Consider the following 26112-nt stretch of genomic DNA (forward strand, 5'->3'; position numbering starts at 1 on the left):
ATTGCTGTTGATGAGAAAACTGAAAGGGCAAAAACATTTTTTACTGACAGGTTAGGGTTAGGGATTGTTTTGGTCAGGGCACAGTTAAGCATTTACTAGTTTTGCATGCTAGTAAAAAAAAAATACTAATTTAAAAAATGCATCAGAGTTAATGGAAGGTCTTCAGAAAGATAGTAATACAAATGTGTTCACATGAAGTATGGCATATTTTGTAAAGGAATCTTAGAAATTACATTTGCAACACAATTAAGTTTTATTCAGGGGACCTACAGAAGGTGCGGTCTGTTTTAATAGTAGCTGCCTTCAATATAGGCCTAACGTGCAGGGGGAAATCCTGGTTTGTGTTCATAGTAGCCTATGGCCCTCGGAGGACTTTGACGGCCCCCGGAGGACTTTTACGGCCCTCTGAGTAATTCGAAGTGGTCCCTCAAATGAAAAAGGTTCCCCACCCCTGTCCTAAACAAATGGTTCTCAAAGGAGGGCTTCGAAAATGTTTCAATGACAATAGTGTATATACCCCCCAAACCAAAATGAAATGAGATGAGAAGTGTAAGCTGAGAAATGTGTCTGAGTAAAAACACCCATAGTCGCAATTTTCTCCTCCATCTAATTACCTGTAGCTGCAAAACTGTTACCTAGTTCAGGCTTTCCCCCAGCGCTTTCTTATCAAGGCGGCCGCCTTGACTAAACCCCACCCCCGCCTTGGCTACGTTCCCTAAAAAATAAAAAAATAAAAAAAAATGCGTCCGAGGGCAAAAAAAAAAAAAAAAACTTGTAAAAAAAAAAAGTTGTAATGCATGTTCAAGCGCAGGCACTAGGACAACATCGGTTGGACTAAATTGTGACACCTAGTGGTCGGATTTATTACTACGCCATGTGTGTCCATCCTCGAGGCCATATTTTGAAACAATTTTAATTTTCAATTCAATGGTTCAGCGAGAGATTCCAGACGTTGCCATATCGTCGGTGGAATAACTGAGAAGGTAAGTTGTAATTGCAGCTGCTCATCTAAACGCTGTATTTACACTGTTATTGTGAATTTTAATTATATTATATATATATAATTAAATAGGCAAATAAATCAAGGTTGTAGGCTGTCTTCGGTTTGGGACCGTTCGTTATTTATGTAGGTCCACCCAGTGACAGTATTTTACCCATCCTGAAGAGAAGGCCAACATTGTACACCGAAGGCGAAGGAAGACAGGGAATGTAGGCCTAACGCAACTGATTTCGTTGTGGATGGAAGAGGTAGCCATTATAGATTAGCCAATTTAGTCGGCATGTTATGAGGAAGGGCCATGCATTTTCCTCCTCAACGAAAGGTGTGGTTAGACTAATCTAAAACATGTGGCCTATATACGATGTCAAAGACATGCATTATCCGCCAAATTCCTCTGATGGGCCATGAATTAATTAATGAAAAACTATCAGTCCCCGTGATGGCATGAATGACGATATTCGCCGCTTCCTTTCTTGCATGCAGTCAATGGCGGGGAAACAACCCAAAATATCGGGCTTCTTTCAGCCGAGGAGTCGCTCGACTTCACCGAGGCCTACACTAGCCTATCTGACAGTGCTGTGTCACCACCTCAGCCCCAGCCCCAGCCCCAGCCCCAAACATCCAAGCACCGGGCTAGTGGGTGGAACCCGGAGTGGGCTGTGGACAGCAAATATTCCGGTTGGCTATACCACACTGAACATGGTAGGCTACTGGTATTGATTTCGTTCGATAGAAAGTAGGTTATTTGACGTAAAAGTTAAACAATGGAGTTAAAAATATTGTGTTCTGCAGGGATGTTTTGCAGATTGTGCCGGGCAAATCGGCAGCGAGCTACACGGGGTGCATCGGAGCGCTCGTTTATAGAGGTGCCCTGCACCAATTACAGGAGGGACGCGCTGGACCAGCATATGAGCACCGCGAGTCACTCCTCATCCGTAAACAACCTGCACTGCACTTTTTGTTACATTTTTCTTTTCAGCTTCTGTAAATAGTTTTGATATGGCAGGTCAATAAATACATATTTTCCAGTTCTACACAGCTTTGTTATTATTCAACCCCCCCCAAACCCCCGAAACAGTATTCGTGCCGTGCGTGACATCAAACCCCGCCAACACCTCCCCCCGCGTGACATCGCGAGTGGCGCCGCCCCCCCAGGGACAGACTCGAAGCCTCACCACCTTGACTAACCAATTTTCTGGGGGAAACACTGTAGTTGAACAGAATCCAAAAACCAAAAGTGCCTTGTTAAAATGCATTCTTTTTAGCTATGTTGAGGGCTGGGTTTCAACCAAAAGTCTGTGCTTGTAATTGGGCTCTTTGAGTAACACTGATGTGAAATCCTCAAAAAGCACACATTGTTTGACAAACTTTACAAAGCCTTTATTTATTACAAACACCAGCGTAAATAACGAACTCAAGAAACGGAGCAAGTGTGTGAACATTGGATCATTGTGCATAGGTAAGACAATTGACATATCCCACGACTTAGCCCACCACGGCTTCTGAACTACCCAGATAGCAAAATGTTTTTGGCAGAGTTTTGGGCCAAATCGTGTCTTGGCCTTTTGGCTGGCTTCGGTTTGAGTCCCCGGGCCAAAAGTGGCCCAAATTTGGCATGCCAAAACCAACCAAACCCAGCCATAAATTGACCAAAGTTCACCCAAAACCTATTTGGGATTTCCACGTACAGCCTTAAAGGCCCCAAAAGGAATTCCAGACCCCACCCTTCAGCCAAAATGCAGCCATAAAGTACCCATAACTGTCCCAGAACTGCCATAAATGAGCCTAAATACTGCCATAATGTACCCATAATTCAGCCATAATGTACCCATAACTCTCCCAGAACAGCCATAAATGACCCTAAATACTGCCATAATGTACCCATAATTGATCCCAAATGTAGCCATAATGGGGCCAAATGTCACTTAGGCCCTATTTGTCTTATAAGTTTCCCTGTATACTTAAAATGTAAGTACCGGTATACAGAGAAACTTATAAGACAAATAAGTGACATTTGGCCCCATTATGGCTACATTTGGGATCACTAAATATTCCTGTTTTATTGTTGAAAATCGCACATTTAATAAATGCGTGATTTTCAACAATGAAACTGGAATATTTATGCATCTAGAAAAAAAACCAAGACAATTAAATACATTTCATTATACTTTATTGCCTCCAAATGCTGTGACTGGTTAGGGTGGGCAAGTGGCTGGATTTGATGGATGGGTATAGCTGCACGGCAGGTGGTGGAGGACTGGGTGACTTGATGGGTGCTTGGATGTCTGGGTACAGGCCTCTTGTTTTCATCTTGGTCCCCTGGCCAGTAAAAGCAGGTACTCTATTGCCACATAGAGGTAGGTAGATCAGATCAGATTCGCGACATCTAGGAAAGAATAAAAAGATAAACCAAATTGAATTACTACATGCAAAAGTAACTTTGAAAACAGTGGCATTACATTTTTTTTCTTATTTTATTTAACCTTTATTTAACCAGGAAAATAAACCTGTTGAGATTAAAAATCTCTTTTAACAAGGGTGTCCTGGCCAAGTGGCGGCACAAATGCACTTGATTAATAGAGTAATAGACGGGAGAGGGGGGAGGGGTGTTTGGTGTTTGGTACCTGTTTTTGAGATCTGATTTGATTGACCCCTCCCACAGGTGACTGCAGTGTCCGTTCGCAGCACAGCATCTGAAAAGAGAATGTAGATGTTATTTCATATTTTATACATTTTAAATGACATGAGTAGTAGGCTACAGTAGATCGTACAACCATCTACGGAATTGTCAAAAGTAAAAGGGAGAAAAAGAATAGGAAAAAAAACAATACTCAATCAAACAAAACCCTGCCAAAACATATAACTTGCACTTGAGTATATAGTAGCCCACTGATTCTAAGATCAGAGTACTGGTCAAATTGGAGGTTTTTTTAACCTAGCTTTTAGGTTTTTCAATAACAACAAAGCAGTAGGCTATCTATCTCATTGGGTGTGCCTACAGTAGAATAACTGGTGAAACAGACTAGTCACTATGTTATATCATGTGCCATTGTTAAAGCTTTCTGCCAATTAGTAATGCTCCCACTACCCTGGACTTGTCAGTAGGCATATCTGAGGTGTTTTTTCCCCCTTATTCAGTCTTTTCCGAGATCCTGGTCTGGGGGCAGGCGTTTGTTTACATTTCACCAGGAATTCACTTCTACTTTTACCTTTGACACCTCTAGTAAGCTACTCTCTGTGTTGAGGTATTACAAATGTTAGAGCAAGATTACATAGGCCTACGTGGGCCACATTTCTGTATACGGTTTACCCCCTGTTGTTGATAGCTGAACAATACACACTGCCTTAACAACTGATCATGTTAAATAGCCAGCGCTTAAACACAAACCGACCATTGCATTACCCAATACAGACGTATACTTAAAAGCAGTTACATTAAAAGCAAGGACTTTCACAACGAACGAAGATTAGACCAGAGAGGGAGGTTAATAAATTGTGGAACCAACCTGTAGTATGCCTGTCAAAAAACAAGTGCCTCCACCGGGTGACTGCCTTCAGCAGCAGCACATCTGAAAAGACAATGTAGAAAAAAGCAGATTCACTCGATTGCTTCAGTAGTAGGCTAGAATTACAGTGAGTCCAACACTTTCCGTGACAGACAGATATTGCTAGATAGTGCTCTGCTTTGTGCCAATAGGTAGAAGATGCTCCATGCCTGAGTTAGCTAGCTCCCGGCTTTTGCTAGCTGTCGTTGGGCAGTTAGCTGGGATTGCTAGTGTTGTTGTTCTTTGATTGAAATTCCCTTGGCATTGATATCTGAAAGTGAATTTCAACCACAGAACAACACTTAATCAACCGTTACTGAGGGTAGCAACTAAGATTAAATGTCACAGTTGTGTGTCACAGACGTTTGTGTTTTAGCTCCTGTTAAAAGGGTATCGAAGTTTCAGCGCATAACACGGAAACCGACGGTCACAGACCTATGAAATCAACATGAAAACCGATAACACAAAATGCCTCATCTCTTAAGTCATCGGCGGTTGTATTTAATATAAAAAGGTGTCAACTGCACTTACCTGCATAAACTGAAGTCTGACACACACTGGCGCTGGGGAAACGGAAGTGAGGCAAGCACGAGTTTCTCTTGACAGTTGATTTTGGCAGTCTTTTGGATTACCGTAAGCGCACCACCAATGTAGAACGTTGCTGTCCCGCTCTCCACCCGAGGTTCAGATTAACCTGACACATGCCATAACCTGGCCATAACTCATTCATTCACAGTCCGCGCGTTTTAATGTGTTGTGGGAAGCCATAAACAACCCATATTTTAGCCAAATCTTTGTTTTTTTTGCTTTCCAGAGGAACGCCCCAATTCACTGGCGCCCAGGTCAACCATAACCATGCCAAAATTTTGCCAAAAGCTTATGGCTTGCCAAAAGGAAGCCATAAATTGCAGATATCTGCCAAAACAAAGCCAAAATATCTGCTATCTGGGAAGTAGTTGGATCTGGTAGCCGCAATAACTAACGCCAATGTAAATAATAAGTTACTTTTTAACACTAACTTTTTCAAATTACATTACATTACATTACATTATATGTGACTAAGCTGACGCTTTCATTTTATTCAAAGCGACCTACAGTTATTATTTGCCAGGATATTGGTTACTGTTTCGTCAACTGTCAGAAAACCAGAACAACCAAAACAGTTAACACATCCAAAACATCATTCATATTCACAACAATCCAAACAACCAGTATTCAGCCGGACCAACAGGGGGCAGACCATCAGCAGGCAGCACCTCAACTGACTTCCTGTCTGATCAGTGCCACTTCCTGTAAGACGGCCATCTTTAAAGGCAGTTCACCACATGCTGCAGGAGAAGAAAGAAGCAAATGTTTGTTTGAAGCAAAAGCTTTTGATAAGACAGACAAAACCTACTAAAATAATCCCTCAGTTAACCGGTCAAACGCAACTGGTAAGAGATGTCCCTTTCAAATACTTACCTGGTGTCTGATTGTGGAAAAGGAGAACTTTGATCCTTCACAGGTGCATGTGAAATGTTTGTTCTCAGTTGGCAACCGACTTAGTTTAATTGTTAATCACTAGCTAAATGTTCAATTGTTTGCTAGTTTAATACTTGCTTGAAAAGCTAAAACCTCTTTTGTTTAATGCTTTTATTAGCTGCTTAATGCTTTGATCGGTTGCCCAATCGACTAATTGTTTGGAGTGTCAAACTTGGTGCTTTTATTGACTTTGGCTTTTGTTACTTGACTTGAGTTCCTTATTGATATTCTCATTTTCTTCTTGCTTTAGTTATGCAAGTAGCATTTGTTTGTTCTGATGCTAAACATAAAACATAAACTTAAAGGTTGTTTGTGACTAGCTTAATGCTAATGTACTTCTAATTTGGTTTGCCTTAAAGGCAATACATGTAATGACTTAGTAGCTAGTTATTTTGTAAATACTTTATTTTGTATTTAAACTTTAATGTGGTTATTTATGTTTGAAAGTAACACAATATATCTTCTGTTCTATATGTTCAAGGTTTTCAACCTGACCGACCACTTCAACCCCTTCAACAACAAAAATCAACAAATGAACTTTAATAAAATACAAAAAGGGGAATCATCTTGTCCGAGTTGTTCCTTGCGTGACCTGGCTCTTTCAAGTTCGAGCACAACTGAGGGAAAACCAAGTCAAAACACACCAGAACTTGACAGTTACAGTGCCTTGAGCAATGTGGGGTTAGGTGCCTTGCTCAAGGGCACTTCAGCCATGGATGGAGATGTAGGGAGAGGTCAGGGGGATTTGAACCTGCAACCCCCAGATTGAAAGACCAACTCTCTAACCACTAGGCCACAGCTGCCCCAAATACTCATGTGATACCTAAAGAACAGGCAAAAAGACCTGAGGAAATAGCAGAGGCTATACTAGGGAAAGGGAAGTCAATTCATCTTGTTGTCATGATGACTCTAGGTAAATTGCACAGAACAAGAAGCCCATTTGGCAATTGTGTAATTTTGAACCATGCGTGTGACCATCTTCACTGTCAAGAAATAGGGCTTGACACTGGCACCTGCCAACCAGCCAAATGCTGGTAAAACTTGGCTGTGGCTAGTAATCATTCCAGTTAGTTTACCCATGGACATGGCGCACAGTAGTAGTATTTTGTTGTTTTTGCATCATGCACTTGTCTGATTTACTTTTATGTAAGACACTAGTATGTTAGAGGGTGCACTTTTCTTCTTCCTGTAGCATTTCTTCTTAGCTTAAAATATAGGCTATCATGGTAAAAAAAAGAGACATCTGTGCCCAAAAGTGTGGCTAGAAAGGTTGAAAGGCTAGTGACTCTGTAAAGCCACTAGCCACACAGGCCGGTGAGCAAAAATGTTAATGCCAAGCCCTGTCAACAAGGGATTTTTGAGTGTGCAGTGGCTCTATGAGCTAAGATGCCACAGTATTATGCTGGCAACCCGGGTTCAGTTCCAATCCAAGGTCCTTTGCCGATCCTTCCCCCCTATCTCTCCCCACTCATTGCAAGTACATGTCGCTGCGACCTGTAGCCAGTTGGACCTAGGTCTAAGGGGGTGGAGCTACCACTGGTCCAAGTTGGCCACTATTGATTGCGTCACACAGGAAGGGGGTGGAGCTACCACTGGTCCAAGTTGGCGTGCTTACAACTTCAGGCAGTGTGCTGTTTGTGCTTGGTGCAGACTTGACGAGATACATACAACATGTAAACATCTGCTTGTGCGACTTTTGGCAGATAGTTGTTCATAGAATAAGCTTATATGTTCATACACTTGATTAACCGGCATTTAAACGGAAAGGCGACCGTACCAAATAAATAACCTGGTGAATTTGAACATCTAATAACTACACGTTAGCTAGCTAGCTAGCAGCGAACGTTAGCGTGTTAGCTGGACAACTAACCACTACCTCCAAGTCAGACATGAGTCTCCCATCTTACATAAAATGTAAATTTAAGTTGAAAGGGGGGTATTGTTGAATATATGATTTGACATATAAACCATTTGAAACAGTACAGCTTGCTAGCAATGCTACCTACCGAATCTCAATAAGCGTTGCTAGCTAGCTAGCGCGCTACATTACCTGGACAAAATCAGCCCATTTCTGATGTTGCATTGCTACTAGATCTCAAGACTCTACTTGTAGATTAATCTACATTTTGTATTTCAATTGTAAGGAGATTAAAAACGGACAACAGATCTCTAATAACTAAACATCTGTGTCATAACAACATTGCAATCGTTTATGCTAGCTTTCGCTAGCTAGCACTACCACTAGTGTGTGAGCTTGCTAAAGCAAGTTACCAGTTTTAAAACAACTAGGATCTAATTACAGTTGGAAGTTAGTAATTCGGTTATTAACAATATGAATGCCCTCTCCAGTGTATAATCAATAGTATTAAGACAGTGCTAAAGTCTGTTACAATAACAATACATCAAAATGCTATGGTGCAACAACCTGCTTTATCACAAAAAACCTTTAAACTCATTAAAACCTAAATTTCCTAAAAAAACGGATGCCCTGTGCAAGGTATACAAATCATCCCGATTACATAACTAACTCTGCAAATACAGTTGAAAATAGATCAGCATCTTAAAATCCCACTTTCTTAGACAAATTATCCACAGCGTCGATAGAAAACAATTGAACTGCGCGGCTTTCTGCCCCTCGCATGCGCAGTTGTTACCTTTTGTTACCGTGTGACGTTGCCTGGAAATCTATCTATATGACCTTATCAAAATGGCCGACATGGACCTGGGGGAAGCAAGTGACCTTATCAATATGGACGTACACTTGGACGGTCCAACTGGCTACAAGCCGCAGCGACATGCTTCTCACTCATTGCCTGCCTGTGATCCGTAAGCTCTCTGCCCTCTCCGTTGCCCCTCACCTCCTGTCCCTTCTATACTCAAGCATCATCCAGCCCATTCTACTGTACTGCTCACCCTGCTTCTACAACATGCTCTCCACCAGCAGCAGAAACAAACGCACAAAAATCACATACATCGCATCCAAAATCACTCATCACCCCACTCACAACCTAACTGATCTCCCGAAAAAACGGGAACTCCAGCCACTTTGTCGGACACCAGTCAACCAATAGCCAACCTAGGGAGGCGGGTCAGCCATGACATTTGGGAAACGTAAATTGGTATGGTCTTGGTCAGACCAGGTCTCGAAGAGATTTTAAAGTCGATGATAATCAGGCTAACACTCATCCACAGTTCACATTGCTCCCATCTGGCTGTAGGTACAGGTCAATCAGATGGCGATAAGCACGCTTCAACAAAAGCTTTGTTCCATATGCCATCACTGCACTAAACAACCTCTCATATTGTGACCCTGCATTGGACCCTCCTGGAGTGTATAGAAGTGTCTGAGTATACATGTATCATGTCTAGTATGTCAATGTTCAATGGTGTTCAATGTCTTGATGTCTGTTATGTATAGTATGCCTGATCAAGGTGTCAAGTCTGTTATGGTGGTGAGAACGAATTTCCCCTTGGGGACAATAAAAGGTCTATCTAAGCAGTTGTGGGCATTCATCAGTAAGCGGTTAGGGCGTCAGACTTGTAGCCCAAAGGTTGCCGGTTCGACTCCTGACCCACCACGTTGGTGGGGGGAGTAATTAACCAGTGCTCTCCCCCATTCTCCTCCATGACTGAGGTACCCTGAGCATGGTACCGTCCAGCCGCACTGGCCCCTGGGGGAGCCATTGAGGGCTGCCCCCTTGCTCGGGTGAGGCATAAATGCAATTTCGTTGTGTGCAGTGTTCACTTGTGTGCTGTGGAGTGCTGTGTCACAATGACAATGGGAGTTGGAGTTTCCCAGGTGGGCTTTCACAGCTTTCACTTTCACATATCTTCGCTGTCTCTCTTACTCACCCTCTGGGATAAAGAATTGGACATTTTCAATCGAGACCAGTCCATCCTCCGCTGTAGCAAAGAACACATATGAATTGTTTAACAAATGCACTGACCTCTACAACGCCTTATTAATAAGCACTGAATAAACACGAATTCAAAGAGGTTACATTTTACACACATTATTCCAAATACTCCTCTGACACCTCACAACAGGCAACATGAGTTGAAGACATAGCAAAAGAGAAGAGCAAGCATAATCATTTCATCTTGAGGCAAATTGCACAAAACAAGAAGTACACGATGCAATTGTGTAATTTAGCTCAGATGAGTGTCTTCACTCTGAACATTTTTATCTCCATATTTAGTCTGACAGTATGTCCTAGAACACATTAGCTCTCTGTCTGATCGACACCTTTGGAGGTTGGACTTTCTGAGCATTGGCAACTTCAACATCTGGCTCTCCATCAAAATGAAGCTAAACAACTCCGCGACATGCACATACACAACACACACACACACACACACACACACACACACGCACGCACGCACACACACACATACACAACACACACACACACACACACGCACGCGCGCATATGTGACGGAGATGTTCCTGCAAAGTTCGTCTTCTTCGAGGCGCAAACTTGCCACCTCGTCAACTACATCCGTTCGGCAATGGGAGTCACAGTACGAGCGCGCTGAGCTAAAGAGCTGGACCGGTAGCCCAACGCTACCGCACTGAATTGAGGCTTCGGGAGGGATCCACGCCACACTCTGCTAGTTGGCCTCCATTACACATACATACATGCATACACATGGACACACACACACACAGACACACAGGCACGCACGCACCAACATGATCTCCAAAAATTCTGTGCTCCTGGACACGGATGTTAAGGACACAAAATCCGTGTCCAGGAGCACGGATTTTGCCAAAATTCTGTGCTCCTGGACACGGAATTATTTTCCGTGATGGACACACAGAAGTGCTCTCTCTATACTCCCACAGCTCTGTTTCCACAGTCTTGTGTTTTCTCAGGATTTTTCTAATTTAAAATATTTTTTCTCCAAAAAACATTTCTTACTGACAGGTTAGGGTTAGGGATTGTTTTGGTCTGGGCACAGCTAGTTTTCTTTCATTCATTCATTATATGAATTTGATAGCCTAGCAACCAACTGGAAAAGGTATTTCTCAAAAATATGTCTTTAATGACAGGTTAAGGTTAGGGAATGTTTTGGTCAGGGCACAACTTAAATAACTATAGCATTATTTTGTTTAGGATTAGCATTTGGTATGTATTTTCTAATGATAGAGTTAACACAGTGTTGTGGTAATAGCCTTTAGAAAGCACTTCCGTGTGCCCATCACGGAAAACAATTCCGTGTCCTGGAGCACGGAAAACAATTCCGTGTCCAGGAGCACAGAATTTTGGCAAAATCCGTGCTCCTGGACACGGATTTCGTGTCTTTAACATCCGTGTCCAGGAGCACAGAATTTTTGGAGATCAGGCTGGACACGCACACGCAAACGCGTACACAGACACACACACACAGACACAGACACAGACACACACACACACACAGACACACACACACCTCAACATCCAGTTAACAGCGAGCAGATTTGACCAGAGGCACTGACCCCATAGGGAAGCCTATGTCCTCATTGGAAGATGAGGCTGACTATGATCATGTCTGAATGTGCGCACCTTGTGTCTATGGGTCCAGATTTGTGTGTGTGTGTGTGTGCGTGTGTGTGTGTGTGTGTGTGTGTGTGTGTGTGTGTGTGTGTGTGTGTGTGTGCGTGCGCGCACGTGTGCGTGTGAGCGTGCGTGCATGTGTGCGTATGGTTAGATCAGGCCTTTTTTTGCTCTGTTTCATCAAACCTACATTTGTCTTTTAACAGATGCTATCTCTCTGTCTATCTCTCTCACCTGTGCTGTTGCTGCTGCTGCTGTGTGTGTGTCGTGTGTGTGTGTGTGTGTGTGTGTGTGTGTGTGTGTGTGTGTGTGTGTGTGTGTGTGTGTGTGTGTGTGCGCGCGCGTGTGTGTGTGCGCGTGTGTGTGTGCGTGTGTGTATGTGTGAAGGGGGGTTGGGGTTTGCATGCATGCATTAATGTCTATTCTACCTTATTTAAAAAATGAATACAAAATCAATTGATCAAGTCATACAGATAATCATCTTAGTTCTTTCTACAGGGTTGGTCTGTGACCAAGCACACAAACAAACACACAAACACACATACATACATACACTTGCTCAGAGGTTGCATTGAGCTCTGTGACTATGCATTTCACCGTTTGCAAGCATGTCACGAGGAGCAAATGTCCCTGGTTGCAACAGTGTTTCTCAACATTTTTCAAGTCACGGCACCCTCGCTTTCTTGTCACGCAACCCCAAGACAGGAATGAAAACTTTCAAGGCACCCTACATTTTTTCTTGTTGTTCTTCTTCTTGTTTAGATTATAGATTATATTTAGATTATATTTAGTGTGTTTGTGCGTGCGTGCATGTGTGTCTTGTGTTTGTGTGTGAGCATGGCAACCCGACCGAAGCCCGACGGGCCTGGTCGGAACCCGACAGGCCGGGCTGGACTTGAAAAAACAAAAAAAATCTTGTCAGGCTCGAGGCAAACAGACATATAAATAGCGAAAATTAGAGGACACATTTCAGTTCATGCAAACATCAGTTTGTGTGATCAAAATAAGTAGCCTAATTGAATATATATAAATTAAAATGTTGGTAGGCTATTCCGTGCGAGAGATTATTGGCTGTTGTAAACAGAGTGCCCAACCTTTGGACTACCTTTAGTCTAACCCAGGGGTGGGGAACCTATGTCTCGAGCCGGCCTTTGAGGTAATTTTATCTGGCCCTCGATGTAATTTCAATGCTATTCACATGAAATAGGACATATTTTGTAAAGGAATCTTAGAACTTACATTTACATTTAATTACAATTATTTTATATTCAGGGGACATAGAGAAGGTGGGGTCTGTTTTTAACCCTTTCATGCACGGTGTCCACATACGTGGACAGTAATTCTAACCCCACTTTAGATAGGTAAATAGTGGTTATTTTTTTCCAAATTGTATATGGGAAGTACCATGAGGTTCATTACAATACTTTAACAGCAGTTATAACTTTTTGCACTAAATATTAAGTGTTTGATGACATCATCAATCTAAGAAATCCACCGATGTGAATTATGACCATAACAAGCATGTTTATATCTGAAAATCAACCACACCAAAGGGCAATTTCAGGTTTTAAAAAATATTATGATGTTTAGTACAGTTCACTTGAGAAGTCTATGTTGTTAAAATCCAAATTTACAATAAAGGTAGGTTTTTATACAATATAAAGCTACTGTCCACGTATGTGGACGTTGCGCATCAAGGGAGTCTAATGATAAACATATTATTTATGATTACCGTGAGAATATTCTGCTCATTTTGGGCAAATACTTAATGTTATGAGCATTTATAATGATTATAGTGTGAAAATAAATTATTTTTAACATATTTAACACATTTTAACACTTTTAATTTAATAAATTCAAGAAAAACTACCTAAAATTAGTGTTTCACGCACGTGTCTATAGGCATATTTCGGGTTTCTTTCACCACAAAATGACACAAATGATGTAGGAATGAGCTAGAATACATGCTGAATCAAATACAGATCTGTCTTCATCAGAATTGAAGTTTTTTTCCACATGCAACAAGGTTTCCCCACAAATCTTGCCATAGCTGTGTATGTAAATATTGCTAAATTGACAGTTTTTTTTCTCTTTTTTCATCTTTGTTCGTTAAATACTGTAATATATAATGTGTAAGTGTCATATAATGTTGTAATATTACATATAGTAACATGGAAAGTAAGTAAAATAACTTGCATTTATAATAGGAGGTCTATTTAACACTATTTTTTCACAGAAAATACTTGAACATGCTGATGAATGACTACAAAACGCATGTGTCTGGAGGCAAATTTCATATTACCTTTCATATAGGGACAACATAAATGATGTAGGATTGAGCTAGAATCCATGCTGAATCAAATACAGATGTGTCTTCATCAGAATTTAAGGTTTTTTCCACATACAACAAGGTTTCCCCACAAATCTTGCCATAGCTGTGTATGTAAATATTGCTAAATTGACAGTTTTTTTCTCTTTGTTTCATCTTTGTTCCTTAAATAGTGTAATGTATAATGCATAAGTGTCATATAATGTTGTAATATGACACAAGGTAACATGGAAAGTAAGTAAATTAACTTACATTTATAATAGGGGGTCTATTTAACACTATTTTTTACAGAAAATACTTGAAAATGCTGATGAATGACTACAGAACGCATGTGTCTGGAGGCAAATTTCATATTACCTTTCATATAGGGACAACATAAATGATGTAGGATTGAGCTAGAATCCATGCTGAATCAAATACAGATGTGTCTTCATCAGAATTTAAGGTTTTTTTCCACATGCAACAAGGTTTCCCCACAAATCTTGCCATAGCTGTGTATGTAAATATTGCTAAATTGACAGGTTTTTTTCCTCTTTGTTTCATCTTTGTTCCTTTAATAGTGTAATGTATAATGCATAAGTGTCATATAATGTTGTAATATGACACAAGGTAACATGGAAAGTAAGTAAATTAACTTACATTTATAATAGGGGGTCTATTTAACACTATTTTTTTTACAGAAAATACTTGAAAATGCTGATGAATGACTACAGAACGCATGTGTCTGGAGGCAAATTTCACATTACCTTTTATACAGGGACAACATAAATGATGTAAGATTGAGCTAGAGTACATGCTGAATCAAACTGAGCTTTTTGTTCACCAGCATTGGCTGTCTTCTTGCATGCAATAAGAATTTCCCACATATTTTTCTATGACCGCCTATATAAACAATGCTATTTTTATATATATGTTTTTGTTGTTGGTTAATTACAGTGATATATGGTGTTAAAGTGTTATATTGTGTTGTTATATAGCATAAAACACCATAAAAATGAATAAAACAGCTTAATTTGAACTTGAAATACAGTATAGGCCTATATAACTTTTCACTCCTTTGATGCGCAGTGTCCACATATGTGGACAGTAAAATAACTTCCACATCAAAAGAGATTTTTGAAAAATTCCAAAAGATTCTTCATATTAGCTCCATTATGAGTGAGAAAATCAATATATAAAAAATCTTGCACATTTTTTTCATGGTGTCTGCATGAAAGGGTTAAGGTGACTGCCTTCAATATAGGCCTAAAGTGCAGGGGGAAATCCTGGTTTGTGTTGTTCATAGTTCAGCCCTTGGAGGACTTGTACGGTCCTTGGAGGAATTAGAAGTGGAACGTCGAATGAAAAAGGTTCCCCACCCCTGGTCTAACCAAAAGAAATAAGGTGTGCCGTCACTAACGGCAATAGTGTGTGGTGTGTATGTGTTTTCTAGTATGTGTGTAATTACATTTCTGCTCTGAATGGCCTCATCCTAACGTCTTTGCCTGTCCTGGCTATTTATCACGTAATTTATTGAGTATGGAGCCCAGAAAAATAATCTTGCATACGCACATGGTTCTGTTGTTATGCCACTGGTCTCTGGCTTCTGTCGGGCTCGGACACAAATATTTTAATTAGTGTCGGGCCCAGGTCGAATTCAAGAACTTTTCTGTCGGTTCAGGGTCGGGCTCGGACAGAAAAAAACGGCCTGAGCCACGTCTGACACACACACACACACACACACACACACACACACACACACACACACACACACACACACACACACACACACACACACACACACACACACACAATGTGAAAGAGGCAGGACCAGTAAGATTGCTCAATAACAATCAGGTGTAGGCTATTTAAGGTCCGCTGTCAGACAAACTCTCAACACGTTTCCATGATATTGAGCCGACCTCTCTATCCCTTCTTGAAGCATCATGAACAAGATTAACTTGGTCGTCGTTCTCTGCATAATGTGCCTCTCTGGTATGTTTGCTCTCTCTCATATACCTAACACAGACACACAGACACACACACACAGACACAGACACACAGAAACACACACACAGACACACACACACACACACACACACACACACACACACACACACACACACACGACTCTCTCACTCTTCTTTCCGCTCTTCATCTTTGACTTAATTTTCAGTGTTAATTCAACATTATTCAGAGCACATACTGTATGGTCCCACTAGATTTAGTGTTATAATTAAACTCTTCGAGTGTTGAATTAACACAGTGAAGACATATATTCATTAAAGGAACAGTCCACCCTTTTTTGATTTTCACATATTTGCAGTATTTCCAAGCATTATTCATGAATGTGCATATCATTTTCTTCTCAGTTTTTTCAGTACTTAGATTTATTGGATCAGAATTATTAGCATAGCTTAGCATAATCACTGGAAGTGAAAGGAGGCATTAGCATCAAGCCACAAATGATCACAGGACAGGATTAAATAGCTGTTTTGCACTCTGGTGAATTTTACATTAATTTTAAAGTACTTTATAAGTACATTTGATAATGTTTTGTTTGCCCCCATAGACTTGCATTGCTACGCTTAATTTGGCTATACTATTAATAGGCAATGGAAACACATAGACGAAAATTATACGCACATTCATGAATAATGCTGGGAAATACTAGCCTGGGAACTCCCATACTGCCTTTAGTTCTACACAATCGTTTCGATCTGAAAGACAGTATGGCGAGGATGACTCATAACGTACAAGATCATGGGATCTGTGTCATAATGGCCAAGCATTCCGACCTTAACAGTTTCTCTGCCCAATCAGAGAGCAGGGCAGTGTGTCATAATGGCCAAGTATTCCGGCCCCATACGGAATTTACAATAGGCAACTCCCCAGACCTAATCTCACTTGTGATTAGGTCTGGTGTTAACCAGGCAAGGGAAATACTGCAAATATGTGAAAATCAAAAAAGGGTGGACTGTTCCTTTAACATAGTGTGAAATACAACTCTAGTGTTACTGTAACAAAATAGAGTTGAATTTGACACTAAAACGAGTCGGGCCATATATACTCAGAACAGTGTTGAATTAGCACAGCAAATTTACCATGCACCCATCTTGCTCTCTTTCTTTACTGCTTATACCACTCCACCCCTTGTCTATCACTCTTATTTTGTTAGTTCACTCTCTGAAATTTGAATTAGGAGAACGGACTTCTCGTGATCGTGCCGCTCTCGCAGGAGAGTGGCTGTCCACGCGGTGGACTGATCATCAAAGTGCTTCACGCGGTCCGCAGGGACCACTGCACTCAAGAAGCTGAGATGAATTACGTGGCGTTTTGAGCAAGATCGCTGGCCGTGGTGCTGAAGGACTGCCACGGCCGAAAAATGTCTATGCAGCAAACATTCTCGAGCTCGGGAGTACGGGGCGACACTGAGAGCTCGGACAGTATCTACGCCCCCGCAGATATGTGTGAACTCTGAGGGGACACCCCCCGGCAGATGCTGGTTGGAGAGCAATGGAGCGAGGTGAACTGGAATGAAGCCAGGGCAAGACACCCGACGAATCGATCGAACAGCGGCGGAAGGGAGGCGAAAGGGGAGGTGGTGGGTGCGAGCGAGAAAGAACATTTCTGACCGGAGACAGGTGAGCAAGGGGGCAGGATTTGGCTGGTTAGCTTCGCCGATTAGCAAGTCGACATTTTCGCACTTCCGGCATTCACTTCGGTTTTACAGGTCTGTGGTTGGGCACCTCCAGGCATCCAATGCCAATGAGTAAACTGGCGGCGGAAATAACTCAATTTCGGAAGCTGAAAAACGTTCAATTTTGGCTGAATTCACTAGCATTGAAATGACTGGAGGCGGGACTTCTACACTCTCTCCAGTTCTTATACTACCTCCATGCAGGTGAGCAGAGAGAATAGCTGTATAGTTAATAAAGGGGCGTTCCAAATTCCAGTGCGCTGAAATTCCACCAAATGACGGCAGACCGGAGAATGAGATGCAGCTGGTTAAACAGGTGTGCCTATCTTTACGCGCTGAATTCAGGCGAATAGCAGTTGAGTGGAGAATAGAATAGTGTTAAATTAGGCATGCCAAATTTCATTACACTTCTCTCGAACTTAACAAAACGTGCATACATGGGTTGGTCTGATTCTACCTGAATGCGCACGCAGCCAGGGATCCCAAAATGCTAAGTGGCTAGGTGTTTAACATTGGAAGTTGCGTGGTGCGTGGTTAACCCTGTTTTCTAGACGGCTGGATGTTGTAGCGGTTTCTGTGGTTTCTGTACTCCTGCGGACTCCATTCTGGGATGACATAGCTTGATATTACCCAGCACCACCATCAATAGTACCCTAAGCAGTTCCTGTTGGTAGCAAAAACATCTCTTACGTTGCTGCCCCCCCCCCCCCACACACACACACACACACATACACACACTGGCATTAATTCTGCAGTGTCTTTTCTTTTTAACTCGTCCCTAATTCTCTATCACTCACTCTTGTGACCGTTGTGCCATTTCTCTCTCTCGCTCTCTCTCTCTCTCTCTCAGCCCAGGCTTTTGCTGACAGTCCTCCTCTTCCTGGACTCCCCGGATTCCCTGGACCTCGTGGACCTGCGGGTGCCCCCGGATTTCCTGGACCTCGTGGGCCTGCGGGTGCCCCCGGATTCCCTGGACCTCGTGGGCCTGCGGGTGCCCCCGGATTCCCTGGACCTCGTGGGCCTGCGGGTGCCCCTGGACCCCCCGGACCTCCAGGAGCACCTGGACGTGATGATGGGTCATTGGCCAGGAGAAAACGTTTCCATGTTCCGCTCTTGTGGGACGATTACAACGTTACCCCAACCCCAACTCAGCGTTCTGCCAAAATTTGAACTCAGAATTTGGGTTCCAACAAAACTCAATAAAACGTCTGAGTATTAAATGACTGCTGTCACCTGAGATCTTTTCACTAAAATGTCTCTACATAGAAGTAATAGTAAAAGTTCTTTGTTACTAAAATATCACTTTACAAGTACAATGAGCTGTAGTTTGGAACCGCTCACAGATACAAGAATCAGTCTATATGTAGTATATACACTACCAGGGCTGGACTTGTAATCTGACATACAGGGCATTTCCCAGTCGGTTATCTTTGGTTTGTTTGAGTCAAAATTTCTCTTATAGACCGGCCAACAATTTAGATGGGGGGAGCCCATCGGTGCATTCTTCTTAGCACAGCGGACTGATCACATCATAATTGTAAAGTGGGGGAGGGGGAGAGGGGCTGGTCGATGTGGAAATGCCCGGGCCGGTTTGTGGCCCCATACAACCCACTACAGAGAGTAAGTTAGGAACATAAACATCACTTACAGGGGCTCTTTCTCAATGCCCAGTGTTCTAGCCTTGCTAGACCGTGAAACGCCCAGTGATTGGATACTCTTTGGTGAACTCAGCGGAGTATCCAATCACCAAGCGTTTCATGTCCTAGCAAGGCTAGAACACTTGACATTGGGATGGCCCCTATGTCACAGATGTGCCCTCACATTTTTGTATGTCATTTCATAGAACAACATTAAAGACATTTCACTTTGACACATGGAATAGTAACCTGTGTACAACATTCAGCCTAACCGCTTCAAAATTTTGTTCACAAACAACCATTAATGTTTGAACAACCATTAATGTTTGAACAATCAGCATTACGGTGCACAAGTTCCTCTTACGTGCTTCTAGTTTACCTATTGGAACCTACGCACCCACCAGGCACCAAGTCCAAAGGTACGATACATCCACTGAAAAGAACAAGGCTACCCTTGAAGGCTACCCACAAAAGTGAGCGCGCCCCAGGTTAAAATCCCGTAGAGAGTGTCTTATAAGGGGCCGTGTTGGCCCCAAACATCACAAAATTAAAAGGGATTAAAAGAGAGGTACTCACTTTTGAAGGTACATGTTCAAGCAGTAATGGCTGTTTTTTTCTGTGGTTAAAATCTCTACTTAGGCTACAGTATGTTTATGGATGTTTTGGTGAAAAATGCATGCAATCCATATTTTGCTCAAAATCGTTTGTTTTATGGCATATGCGTTTTACGCGACAGAATTGGCTGTATGGTAAACTGTTTTTCAACGGATGGGGGTGGCAACTTTTAGCGTGTAAGAGGCTGTTGCGGTCAGTACTTTTTCTGTACAAATTGGTGTGCAACATGTCATCTTGTTTCACAATCAGCAGATCCAAGAAGCTGATTTGGTTTTTGTCATAAGTCATAGTAAATTTCAAGTGATCTGAGCGAGAGTTGAGATATTCTAAGAAAGACTTCATAGAATTCTCAGATCCACTAAACAAAACAAAAATATAATCAATAAAGCGTTTATATAATAAAACGTTAGAAAAGCAGTTATTTGTTGGGTTTAAGATCTTCTGTTCTTCTAACATTCCCACATAAAGGTTGGCAAAATTGGGGGCCATCGGCGAACCCATAGCCGTGCCTTTTGTTTGGAGGAAGAATTCATTCTCAAATCTGAAGTAGTTAAGAGATAAAACTTTTTCAGCCAATGTTAAAATACATGATCTTCTATAAAGGTTAAATAAAAAAATGAGCCGGGGTGCCCCTCACAAAAATGTGGGGAAATTTTTGTAGAGCCCTATATCCAAAATGGCTGCTGCCAGCCAAGCTGGATATTTACTTTTTAATGGTTTTGCCCACAGTGCTGCATAATACTTGCCTGATTATCATAGACTTGCAATCGAGATTCGATCTAGAAGCAATGCCTCCGAAGGTGTTGCGTCACTAGGAGGGCGCAGCCTGGCTAGCATAATACATGGTTTCTGATACTATTTGGGTCAAGAAATTCTCAAATGATGTAGATTTATTGATTTTACCTATTTTTGACCTTCAAATTCAAGATGGCTGCCACTTTTGGCTCTTAAAGAGTGCGTTTTAATATGCGACCTTGCCTCCTCCACTTGCCTCCTCCACTTGCTTCTCGTCATGATGACATCACTGACAACAGCAGTATATTTCAATATCTTGCAAAAGCTCAATTGTAAAGTCTTTTTCTCATTTGCAATTGGGATGGTGAATGAAAAACAGTCCCTCAAAAGTTGTTGTGGCGAGGCTGACAGCTGGGAAACTTTATCGTTTTCTCCACGGAGGAGGGGCCAGGAGGCGGGACGAGGAGACAAGCACAAGTGGAGGAGGCAAGGTCACATATTGGGATGCACCCTAAATTTTTCAAAATCGTCAGAGAGCCTTAATAGTGGGAGGAGTTTTCGGGAGGTAGGCCTACTTGCATTGCTCTTGACCTGACTAGTCACAACGCTGAAGGTGCGCTAGGAGGGCACGACCTGGCTAGGTTAACACCTGCTCTGATTCTGGCTGTTGACAGTTGACAGCTGAATACTGCAGAGTAATTCCAATGGCTTATTTTTACTGTTATTCAAAAACTAAAGGGAGTTGGTGAATGAAATTTGCACCAGTCAATGTCAGATTCCAGACCTCTCTAACAAAGGTGCAACAAAGTTCATAGGTGAAACTTCAGATTTTATGGTTGAAAAACGTTTTTCTCACTCAAGCTCAGAGTGGAGCATGAACATTCTACCGTTGTTTTAAATGGGCACAAGAAGTTGCACAAAATGGACAATAACGGGGGGAAAAAGACAAGAGGTACGGATTTCCAGACTTAAGGCAGATAAGCAAGCAATAATAGTAGTGAGCAATAAACAGGATTTTAGGATTAATCATATTATTCATATATTTGATGTTAATTTATCAGAAATGTAGGTCGTTTCTACGTAGGTTTTGCTTGTTATGTAGTGGTTCTGTTTTAGTCTAGCAAAAGAAACCGCTTCCAAGCACTGTTTCGATCTAGCTTCGCGCGCCATCCTATGTACTTCCGCCAAAGGATTGGCTCCACTACTAAATGAAATGATATGGGATAGTTTCGATCAATATTGACGCAAATGGCAAATCTACTTCCAGACATTCCGTTTGTCTCAACTCTGAATTCCATGGCCCTGAGCAAGTTCAACATTGGTCACTGATATGAGGACGTAGGAGAGTACTGGTCAGATGCTCCCTCCACCGTAAACAACTTGACAGCTATCAGATGGCTATTACTTCATGTGAGCAGTATAGCCTTCATATGAAATGTTGATGTTGATTACAGGACAATAGTGTGGGATGATGAGAAATAGGCCTAAGGGGGATACAAAAAATGATGCGGAGTTGGTATATGACCCATGGCTGGTTTCATACTTGTTTCCCCATGTAGAACGTGGCTGGAAAGAGACTGACACTGAGCATTGACACCATTTCAAGCTATTCAGCAGATGTGTGCAAATGGAAGAGCAAAAAAATAACTTGAAAAAATAGGGTGGCTCAAACTTTTGAATGGCAGGTGTACTGTAGGCTATATAAACATGTTCTTGCACCTGTGAACTGTGAACCATCTAACTCTACTTGTATAGCGACAATGAAGGACTTCTAAAACTACTTCTACGATGCAGTGAAATTGTAGAAAAAAAGAACTCAGGCGACAGCAGCCATGTAATGCACAGATGTTTTATTGTATTTTGTTAAGACCTCTGACTCTGATCCCAGGACAGTCAAATAGAAAAGTGGAGACTTGTAGGCAACAAAGGTGAAGCACACAGTCCACGATGACAAACCACATCCTGCCTAAAAGTGTGGGGAGGAGAGAGGAAACAGGGAAACATATTAGAGAGACGGAACCATTTTTGAAGAAGCAAAACTCCTCAGACAGGGATTGCCATGCCATGTAATGTGTCTGAACTATTACTGTTAACAATGACCAGGCCTCAACATAGGCCTACATGTATTGTCTTGTTATGTCCTGCTTTCTCAAGTCTTGTCCAATGTCGGTGAGAATGAGCCACACCAAAGACAATTTTCTATTTCATGTGTTACAGACAATAAAGCTTTATCTTATCTTGTCTTATCTTATCTTATCTTATATGTTTTAGCTGTGTACATAAGAAGGAAAACAAAATGTGACAGAGTTTTTACCTTCTCCTACCACCAGAATAATCTGGGGTAACTTCTTCTTCGGCTTCAGAATCATCATGCCATGGGTACTGGTCCTGCTGGCCCAGGGAATCCAGGGGCTCCAGGCAGTCCGGGACGTCCAGGCAGTCCAGGACGTAGGGGCTCCAGGGAAACCTGCAGGTCCAGGAGGTCCAGGGGGTCCAGGAGGGCCAGCAGGTCCAGGAGGACCGTCAGCAAAAGCCTGGGCTGAGAGAGAGAGAGAGATAGAGGTGGCATGCCGGTCATACGAATGAATGGTACATGTTATTTTGGAGGAGAGGAGTTAAAGAGGAAGATATATCTGCACAATTAATGGAATTGTGTGAGTGTGTGTGTGAAGATATGTGAACAAAATGGTGCGCCTCAAAAGAGAGAAAGAGAACATACCAGAGAGGCAAAGGAGGCAGAGGGCGACAACCAAGTTCATCTTCATGATGCTTCAGAAAGGACAGAGACATCACAGAGATGTGTCCTTAAATACATCACCATTATTGAGAAATCTTACACTGCCCTGCCTCCCCGTGTGTGTGTGTGTGTGTGTGTGTGTGTGTGTGTGTGTGTGTGTGTGTGTGTGTGTGTGTGTGTGTGTGTGTGTGTGTGTGTGTGTGTGTGTGTGTGTGTGTGTGTGTGTGTGTGTGTGTGTGTGTGTTACCAACCAGAGAGGCCATCACCACCTTCCCTTTTTGTTCTACATATTTGGCAATGCTTTTTGTATGGTGCAGCAGGTGGCCAGGGCTAGACGGACTCAAGAAACAGCTCGGAGACAGACCTTCTGGGACGTCAGTTTATTTTCTTGAGATAGCAAAACAAATGTGACTACAGCGACCAAACCAGACATATGTTTTTCTCTGGTGGCTGGCAGTTTTTAAAAACATATTAGCAGCAATGTAATAAAAACACAATACACAATTGGAGACATACTGTACCTTGTGTAGCGCCCCTTTCCTCCTTTCAGGGTCAGGGAATGACACAGGGTTTTAGCTGCCCTAGATCCTTTATAATATTAATTAGGTTGCATCTACTTAGCAATAAGTGAATCAATGTAATGAAAGCATAGTGTGGTTCTCACCAGACGCTGTGTGTGTAGCTTCGGCGCCCCCTGGTGGAGTAGAGCTACACACACTAGTGGTGAAAGAAAGCATACCTCCTTTAGACACTTTGCAGCCTGTATATTATAACATTCTGTGGTCTGCATAACCCAACAGGGTCAGTTATATTTTCTTATGATGCCATGGGAAAATGTATGGTGGCCCTGACCTGTAGATGTGCTTGTGAAATTGAATGGCATTGTGAAATGAAGACATGTGCTGTTGTGCAAGCTGAGCCAGTGCTGAGCTGCCATCTGGTCAGATGACCTGAAGGACAGGCACGGGCGGCCAGGCCCCTTGTTTTAGCATTTGTCAGTAACAACACAGTCTTTTTTTATCACATTAGGTAGGCTACATTGGAGTGAATGGTGTAATCTATGTGACATTATGTGCAAGTGTTGTATTTACACCATGAATATACTTTTACTTTTGATATCTCTAGTGTTTTTTAATGTAGTAATGTTGTCAAATGTCTGTGCTAACCCTGTTAGGCCTAAATAGATTTCTGACCATAAAGTACACTTGACTTGACCTTTCACAGTGTGGCATGAAATGCACTGCAGAGTGCTGTTGAAGTAATGAATGTACACATTATAGAACTCAGGAGACGGCAGCCATGTAATGTTCAGATGCTTTATTGCGTTTTGTTAGCAGACTCTGGATCAGCTGTTCACCACCAGGCTCCCAATAGCTCAACACCCAAACTCTGATCTCAGGTCAGTTGAAGAGGCCAAATCAGACAAGCAGAGACTTTTAGTCTTCAGGCAGTGAGGGTGCCTACGTCTGGGAACAGAGTACACAGGGAAGCATTTAAGAAATGAATAAACATTTTAGAAGAACACATCGCAGATAGAGCTATCATGTTGTGCCATAGTGTGTATAGCGCATAGCATGTGAATTGTGTGATGTGTGTTGAGAACTGTTGCAAAAAACTACACATCTCAGGATCATGGCCGTAACTACCATTGAGGACACAGAGGTCATGTCCTCTGTAATTTTTTTAAAGGAAATATAAAATGTATTTAGGTATGATGTAAATCGATCTATGATCAGCAAAGATAAATTCAGTCTGTATGCCACCCCTATTTATCATCAAGGCAGTGATACATTAAATCAAACAGAAGACTTTGAAGCATTCTGAAATAAATGTACAGCAGTACAGCACACAGTATTTGACCCCGGTATTTGAAAATGTCTTGTTACGGTCCTGCTCAGGGGAAGAATGTTTCGCTGCAAGTCCCCACTGTCATTGGCCTTGTTAAATTACACATTTAATTCAGTATTGACTCAATTTAATTCGGAATGAAACTTAATTCCACTTTAAAAAAACACCATGTAATCACTTCACAGTTCGGAATGAAATGAAAGTGCAATGTGAACTTTGTGTAATATAAGTGTGTAGGTAAGGATGTAAGTGCTTATATAATAGGACCAAAACTGACTTAGAGGGCCCGATCATCTTGTGCAGGATCCAGGCCGTCTATTCCACGTCTTCATATAAGGGCTCAGGCCATGCAGCCCTAGCAGATCGGGCATAACCAGGGACTCCGGGGGGTCCAGGGGGTGCAGCTGGTCCACGGCGTCCGGGTAAACCTACAGGTCCAGGAGGTCCAGCAGGTCCAGGAGGAGTGTGAGCAAAAGCCTGGGCTGAGAGAGAGAGAGAGAGAGGGAGAGAGGGATACAGAGAAAGAGAGAGAGAGATAGAGAGAAAGAGAGAGAGAGAGGGGTAGAGAGAGAGAGAGAGAGAGAGAGTAAAAAATACGATGAAATGTAAACATCATTACGGAATAACTTGTACGTACATATCAGGGGGATTCCACATGCAAATGAGAGAGAGAGAGAGAGAGAGAGAGAGAGAGAGATGGAATGGTAGTCATGCAAATGAATGATATGGGTACAGGTAATTTTGGAGAAGAGTCAAAGAGAAAGATACTGCACAATTAATGTCATTGTGCGTGTGTGTGTGTGTGTGTGTGTGTGTGTGTGTGTGTGTGTGTGTGTGTGTGTGTGTGTGTGTGTGTGTGTGTGTGTGTGTGTGTGTGTGTGTGTAGATGTGTGAACAAAAAGGTGCGCCTGAAAGAGAGAAAGAGAACA

The 26112-nt window shown here is 42.1% G+C and overlaps 1 protein-coding gene across 1 annotated transcript; it reads right to left on the reverse strand.

Moving 5' to 3' along the window:
* Window positions 1-22444: 22444 nt before the first annotated feature.
* LOC134460136 (collagen alpha-1(XVII) chain-like) lies at window positions 22445-23385 on the reverse strand. The gene is made up of 3 exons (XM_063212595.1): window positions 23318-23385; window positions 22913-23137; window positions 22445-22564 (listed from the first exon to the last, which is right to left on the reverse strand). The coding sequence occupies exons 1-3, from the start codon at window positions 23361-23363 to the stop codon at window positions 22449-22451; spliced, it is 387 nt and encodes a 128-aa protein (XP_063068665.1). The 5' UTR covers window positions 23364-23385; the 3' UTR covers window positions 22445-22448.
* Window positions 23386-26112: the final 2727 nt, after the last annotated feature.

This window comes from Engraulis encrasicolus, chromosome 12, assembly GCF_034702125.1.
Source record: "Engraulis encrasicolus isolate BLACKSEA-1 chromosome 12, IST_EnEncr_1.0, whole genome shotgun sequence".
In the NCBI taxonomy this organism is placed as follows: Eukaryota; Metazoa; Chordata; class Actinopteri; order Clupeiformes; family Engraulidae; genus Engraulis; species Engraulis encrasicolus.

What these genes read in the sequence shown, in the direction of transcription:
- LOC134460136 (XM_063212595.1), bottom strand. Translation starts at nt 23,363, where the DNA reads ATGAAGATGAACTTGGTTGTCGCCCTCTGCCTCCTTTGCCTCTCTG. An exon ending in CTGCCTCCTTTGCCTCTCTG is followed by an intron (nt 23,138 to 23,317) that starts GTATGTTCTCTT and finishes TCTCTCTCTCAG; the next exon opens with CCCAGGCTTTTGCTGACGGT. An exon ending in TATTCTGGTGGTAGGAGAAG is followed by an intron (nt 22,565 to 22,912) that starts GTAAAAACTCTG and finishes CCACACTTTTAG; the next exon opens with GCAGGATGTGGTTTGTCATC.